The sequence below is a fragment of the Perna viridis genome, chromosome 10, assembly GCF_037379345.1.
Source record: "Perna viridis isolate PV_CMFRI_1.1 ecotype Kerala chromosome 10, ASM3737934v1, whole genome shotgun sequence".
Lineage (NCBI taxonomy): Eukaryota > Metazoa > Mollusca > Bivalvia > Mytilida > Mytilidae > Perna > Perna viridis.
This window is the reverse complement of record NC_142454.1, coordinates 24555198-24562778: the sequence shown is the minus strand read 5'-3', so window position 1 is coordinate 24562778 and position 7581 is coordinate 24555198. Positions and strand designations below refer to the sequence as shown.

Below are 7581 nucleotides of genomic sequence, written 5' to 3'. Positions count from 1 at the left end.
TTTTGCAGTAAAATTAAAAAGTACACAACTACATCGCCGAAAAATCGCTTAAATTGACATAATTTCAATGTCAGAAACTCCTAGAGTATCTATGCTTCAGTAAAAATGACTTACGCGGTATTTTCTGTTAAGTATTATCACAATTTATTCTTCTAGGGTTCTTTTGATGAATTTTGGCAATTTTGTTAGTCAAAATGGGATTTTCGGTTTTTCGGTCAAACGTCACCTAGATTCGACTCTACAAGTTACTAAAACGTTTCAAAGTTGGTATCGTGCGATAGATAATTCAATTTTCTACACAAATAAATCCCAAAAATCTAAGTTTCAAGAAAGGATTTTCAAACAATGTTAAAAATATTACCCCTACTCCTAGAAAACTGGTTTCAGTATCTAACAAAATTTTCATTCACAGCATACCGACAACGTAAAACTTATTTTTCAGGTTCGTGTATTCATAATTGAGATAATGATGTGTCCAATTTATCTGATCAAGTAAGGCGCTTAGATTTTCTTTTTGGGGTATTAATTACTACAAAATCGTAAAAAAAGGTAATTTTCAGAATATCAGAATTTCTTTTAAATCACCCGTTCTTTCCATTTTTTAGACGTTTTTTTAGAATATCTTAGCTCAATCAAGCTTTTGTGTGAAACAGTACATTAATATAATGTTTTAGATTCAAAATGAGCCCAAATAATAAAAAAATAAACTTTTTCCAGTCAAGTTAGGTGAACAATTGCCACCTCAACCCAAAAAATGCTTCAAATTGAAACCCAATCTTAATTATTCAAATATAAACGATATACAATAGAAATGTTGGGTACTATTGTATTAATCATCGATGTATTCAACATATCTTCTCATTTCAGGGGTGTATTTTTCAGTTTCAATTTGAAAATAAAAGAGTGGAATTTTCAGAATTTCATAATTCATTCCAATTCACCTATACTTGACATTTCTTTTTTCAAATACCGTACTTTAAACCAGCTTTTGTATATTCAAATACTATCATATAAGGTCTTAGGTTTGTAGTGAGCCCAAGTGATGAATATTTGAACTTTTTCAAGTCCATTGAGGTGAAAAATGCCACCCCCACCCATGAAAAGAATACTAAATATGAACCAAAATGTTAATTTTTAGCACATAATTGATTTACAAAAGACATGTTGGGTACTATTGTCTTAATTATCGATGTATTTAACATATCTTCTCATTTTAGGCGAGTTGTTTTCAGTTTCAAGCTGACAATAATGGGTGGGTTTTTAATAAAATAGGGAATTTTATGATATTCATATTTTCTTCCATTTCCTTTGTAATGGGCAATGCTTTCAGGTAACCTACTTCAAACAAGCTTTTGTATATCAAACACAACTATGTAGCATCTTACCTTTCTAATGAGTCACGGCAATGTACAGTTAAACGCATTCCAAGCCATTTGGGCGAAAGAATGGTACCCAATGAAAACCTGCCCCCAATGTGAAAGAAAAGATCGTTTATAGCATACACGAATAGTACGCAATATCTGTCTGGCATTTACTACAGAAATCTTGTATCAATGACCTTGTCAAGCAAAATTATACCTTTATTGTCCGGCAGACGACAAAATATTAAAAAAAGGTTCGACACCATCCAATAAAACGAAAAAAAATGGTAATAAATAAATAAATTAAATAAATTTAAAAAAATTATAATAATAAAATAAATATACAAAATAAATAGATACTTAATGGACAATAACGAAAAACAATTAACCCAACAGCAGGTTCATGTGCCAGTTCACAGTCAGAATATATTGGTCTGTAATGTGTTTTTGTGTTGTTATCAAATCTATTTTTTCTGACTTTGACGAATTACCATCGTTCTGTTACCGTGAATTTAAAGCTTTTATTGATGAAACCTATCATACGATGATACTTATTTCAATTTATATTTAGGTTGCTTTTCACCATGTACGTTATATTTTCGGTTATTATTTGTTTATTTTCAATAGGTTTCCTTTTAAATGCCTCTTCATTTATCATTTTGTTTGTAGTACTTTAAAATATAACAGCTACATCCACTAACATAACTGAACTAGTAGTCCAAATACATTTATATTCGAAATAGAAAAGCTTCATTGCAGTAATATGTACGTGAACAAAACTCAAGACCTTGAAAAAGCTCGAACACAAAACGGTTTAGGACTTTGTATGAAACCAAACAATGGATCCATTGACGGAATTGGCTCGTTGTCTGGTGGGAGAAATGTGAAACGTTGTACAAGTGACGTCATGTACAGAAAAAGCTCCATTTTAGCCAAGGCTTCACCCATACAGCCTCTTCTTCCTTCAACATAATTCAATTGGATAATACAAAACAAAAACAAAATCAAACAAACAAATTGAATGGAATCTACACCCTACCAACGTCAAACAAAGCCTTATAATTCCACTTACAAAACAAATTATACATGTTTGCTTTACATGTGCATCTGCCGTGCTCGTGGTTATTATTGATCAGTATACTCAACAATTTATCCTGTTTTATTTAGATATTCAAATAACAACGCACTCCTCAGCTTAGTATATTTATGTCTGAACGAAAACATATAACATTGTCACTCTACTGTATGTGTCCTGCCTAACTAGTTTATTATATGTTTATAGACGTATTCTGTATGTAAACGTTGTAAAAAATTAATCCATGAATTGATACTGAAAGAAAATAAGTAAATATAAATGTATTTGTGTTTATTTTTTTCTTTGCTTCTTGCAATTTTAAGATTGTGTAAATATATGTTACTCATTTGAACTTACCTAGAGAAAAAGTAAGAACGTTTCTGCTATTTTTTACATTGAATTGGCCATCTTTCTCCAGGAAGCGATCTGGTTTGAAGACATTACTGTCTGGAAAGGCTTTTTCGTCAAATGCGACTGAGTCAAGACACGGCATTAAAATGCAACCGTTCGGAATGACGTAGCCATTATGTTCTATATCACCGGTTACTAAACGAAGTATTGCTATTGGACCAATATTACTGAGTCGTAGGGTTTCATATATCACGGCTTGGCAGTATGGCAAATTGGGTTTATCAGATAAAACCGGTGGACGTCCGTTCCCAATAGTTCTATCTATCTCCGCCTGCATTTTGTATTGAACGTCGGGATGATTGAGCATGTATAAAATAAACCATTTGATAACTGTGGCGATAGTGTCTGTTCCAGCAATAAATATATCACTAATAATGCAAAGCAATTGATCTTCTGCAAATAAAAAATTGTGTTATTTTGCATTTACATGTTTACCATTTGATCTTTAGCATGCTTTAGAATGATTCATTATAACGGTCTTTTTGAGCATGAAGGGAAGAGTGCGACTTACTTTAACTTAAGGTGGTTCAAGGCAAAATCAAAATTGTACTTGATCAATACCTATCCCTTGATTATATGTATAAAGTCTGTTAAATTATTATCTACATGAACATGTAAAAACGATTTCGTTTTTGCATAAATTACTAAATCATAAAGTATATGTTTCAAAATAAATAAATCAAATCATAGTATTTTTTACCTGCCAACTGGTTGCTGTTCTTAGCTTGTGCCATTTCATAAAGATAAATATCAATAAAACTGCCAAGGTTTTCATTGTCCAAATTGTTTTTATGTTCCCGAATAATGCTCTTCCAGTATTCAAATATTTCCTTCAGCATATTCCGCAGTTTCACAAACTCGAATGGATCAAAAGGTAGTTCAGCTAACCACGGGATAAAGTTAACGGGACCTGTAACGGTGGGATTACACGAAATATTGTGTATTATGTTGACAAAATGTTTAAGTTTGTTGTCATTGTATTCACATCTTTTACCAGTTATAATACCCATGAATGCGTTGACTACACTCGTATGCAAGATTTCATTCAATTGAAAGGGGCATCCTGCTTTCCTGTCTACATAGTTTAAAAATTCATTAACTTCTTCCATAATATTTGCTTCAAAACTCCGCTTACCGAACCAAAAACGGCGTAACGTAGTCATTGAAAATGTTCTATTGTGTTTCCAGATGGAACCACTTGCACTTATAATGCCTGCAATATGAGAAACAAAATTGTTATATGGAAAATGTATTTTAATTACGAAATCAAAATATAGCAATATATTATGCATTTGACCGGAGAGTCCATTTGTTTCCAAATTTCCCACTGAAAATTACTTCTACTCGTAATAAGAATATTATACTGAAAACTTAGCATTTGGTATTTCCATTCATAATGTAAAACTGTGACATGCATTCGTTTAAGAAACTGTTAATTTCTGAAAAAGTAATTTTGTTTCTTTTATTGATTTGTACATATACATGCAAACTTATTCTACCAGAATACATTAAGGAGGTATGGTATCTTTCCATTGAAGTTAGAAGAATGTGTGTCGCCTATTTTTCGTGTTTTAAGTAAGAAAAAAAAATCTTAAAGTTTAAAATCAATTATATTGGTTAAAACGAAAGACAAGATGAGGGTTCGAATCGATACCAATTTCGTAGACCAAGACATTTTTAGTGGACATCAGCTCAGGAAAGATGATAAACTCTCTGTTATACTATGTTTTCAACTAAAACATTCAATTGACTGTTACAGTTTGCGTAATATCAGAAGTATGATTATAAAACCAGCCTCCGAATCGCACAACTCTCTTATTATTACTATCACATGAAAAAAATGCATTCTCAGTGAAATCAAACCTAGTGTGTATACAGACATTTCCGTAAATCAGTTCTAATGCATTTTTACATATATGATATCTATTGTCTTTTATGAACTAATGCTTGTTCTGCTAGCGGGGTACACTAACCACAATAAATATCAGTGACTATTTACTTGTTGTAATGTCATTTGAGAAATTCTACTGTTCAGTTGGAGGTGCACCGGTAATCCATTATTTTGTATATGCTATATATTTGTTTACATCTCAACTGATTACGTTTTCAGTAAAACATCAATGTACTATCGGTTACATCAGACTTTTTAAAATTAATTATATCAAGTAGTCAATGACAAACGCTATTTGAAAGATTGTAAGACAAAAATGATTGGATTCTGGTCATGTACTGTTTAAAAGCTTTAAAAATAGTAGAAGTTGAGTTACAACTGAAAAATTGTTAACATTCTATTCAGAAATAAGCACCTGACCACCCAACGTATTTACTTTTTCACGCATTTAAATCGGAATGTGAAGACAATATTTATATCTCAATGCCTCCATTTGGATTTTTGCTGTTTAGGTTAAGTACATATATTAACACTACATAAAATATTTGTCTGAATTATTCTATAAAGAAAGGCAATAATTAGGGGATGTTTACCTTCGAAATATTGTGTTATCGATAATATATTTATCAATTAGATGTTGTTAATGGACAGATGGATATATGCGTTTTGCACTAAACAGACCATACTATGGAGAAAATCAAACAAACAAAAAGAACTAAACAGAAAGAAGTATTTTTTTCTGAATCAAATTCATATCTGACCAGATTTTGTTAAAATTACCCCTAAAATTTTTTTTATATATTTTCACCTGATAACGGTAAACATGAAACAAATGGGTAATCGTTTTTAATCACTTGATTTACCCTGTGTATATGACAGTAGGTATATTTTATTTTTATTTCATTAAAAAGAAAGATATGTCATTTTTTGTTTGCATGGAGTAATGGAAATAAAAATAAGTCTACTAAGATGGATAATGTCATTTCTTCTCGAAGGCGCTACAGAGCAATATTTACCTCATATCTTATTTAAATGTTAACACGTTTTTCTTGATATATGTGTAGATACCTTTTTGTTTAAGCAATTCTATGAAAATAGAATAAGGTCTGTCAGATGTTAAGTCTCCTTTTTTGACAAGTAGTTCCTTTAGGTTTGTTCGTCCATTGACAACAACAACCCAGTTTTTACCTATAGAGAGGCAAAACACATCTCCGTATTGTTTGCGGAGTTTCCGAATTACTTCAAGAATGTTGCTCTCTTCAGCCAAATTATGGAGGTTTCCGATTACTGGAAAAGGAGTCGGTCCAGGTGGAAAATTTGCTGGCCTCCTGCTGCGTACCCAAAGAAATGTTGAAAATATTGCGATGAAGGCACAAATTATCAAGAGCATTGTTGTGTTAATTTACCACACTTAAGGGTCTTCTCAAGCTGTTTTTTATATTTTATGCGGTGTATATATTCTCAAATCTCGAGTATATATCTAAAACTTCGATTTATTGCTTTACAAAAATGCAAAAATATGGCTTAACATTTCGCTTGCGTTACTAAATTTTGATCTTTACGCTCTATAAAAGTTGGCAATGAATCATGGCCTAGTAAGCCGAATATACAAACCTTACATAAAGAAAGTTATGACAATTTATAATGCAATGGTTCTATTTGGCAGAGAAGATTAACGGCCACCAACAGTATATATCAGTTTGGCTCCGACTACTTTCCTACCCGTTAATAATGTGCCTACTTATCGTACCGCCACCATAGAAAGGAAAGTTATGCACTATTTATTTATATTTCGCATGCGTTATTGAATTTTGATCTTTACGCTCTATTAAAGTTGGCAATGTATCATGGCCTAGTAATCCGAATATACAAACCTTACATAAAGAAATTTATGACAATTTATTATTCAATCGTTCTATTTGGCACTGAAGATTAACGGCCATCCACAGTATATATCAGTTTGGCTCCGACTACTTTCCTACCCGTTAATAATGTGCCTACTTATCGTACCGTCACCATCGAAAGGAAAGTTATGCACTATTTATTTATATATTTTCATATTTTAACCAAAAAAAAACAACAAAAAAACAAAAAAAAAATACACATGTGACGCAACTTCATTTTGTAATATATTTTTTTATCTTTATTGAGTCATCAGTATTTGGTAAGTCAGGAGACTGAAAACGATCAAATGACTTGAGTATACCATAGAACATAGAGTACATCTGTGAGGTCAAGGGGTGCAAAAGGAAAAGTATACCAACTGTGTCGGAACAACAAAAGACCTTTTAAATAATAAAACAAAATATCCGAATTGCGGATTCTTATTTCTAAATCTATGATAAGATTGCAAAATATACAATGAAAATAAAATATATCAGGTAATATTTTTCCATAGTGCCAATATTTTAAAAGGAGACAATTGTAATCATGTAAATGTACATTCAATCCGAGCTTGGTCTATCACTTAATGTCAAACTTATGCCCTATCAACTTCGCAAATATTAATACTAGAGTGATATACAATTGGAACCTTGCATAATAACATGTCTAGTGAAGTTTGTCATCATAAACTTTTATTTTATGGTTTAGTGTTTTGAAAAATTATTTAAAAAGGTTTACATCCATGACAGCTTACATTTATAAAAATCCTTAACCATAAAAATTACCTTAATGCAAAGTTGAATGGTTTTTGAATAAGATCTTAAACAAAGTATGTACCCTGTTGGTGACACAGGTAAAAATATGGTAGGATGTCCAATCTAACCTACAAGTAGCAGTGGAACATAAATGTGCATGGTCATGTATTCAATCACCATCAAACTGCAAAGCTAAGCCTGACA

General features: G+C 31.5%; 1 protein-coding gene across 1 annotated transcript; it reads right to left on the bottom strand.

The window, feature by feature from the left end:
- Positions 1-1735: 1735 nt before the first annotated feature.
- On the bottom strand, positions 1736-6815 carry LOC148605073 (cytochrome P450 2U1-like). Its single transcript, XM_088550611.1, has 4 exons — positions 5807-6815; positions 3548-4060; positions 2794-3240; positions 1736-2323 (listed from the first exon to the last, which is right to left on the bottom strand). Exons 1-4 carry the CDS (start codon positions 6126-6128, stop codon positions 2142-2144), a joined length of 1464 nt encoding a protein of 487 aa, XP_088406737.1. The 5' UTR covers positions 6129-6815; the 3' UTR covers positions 1736-2141.
- Positions 6816-7581: the final 766 nt, after the last annotated feature.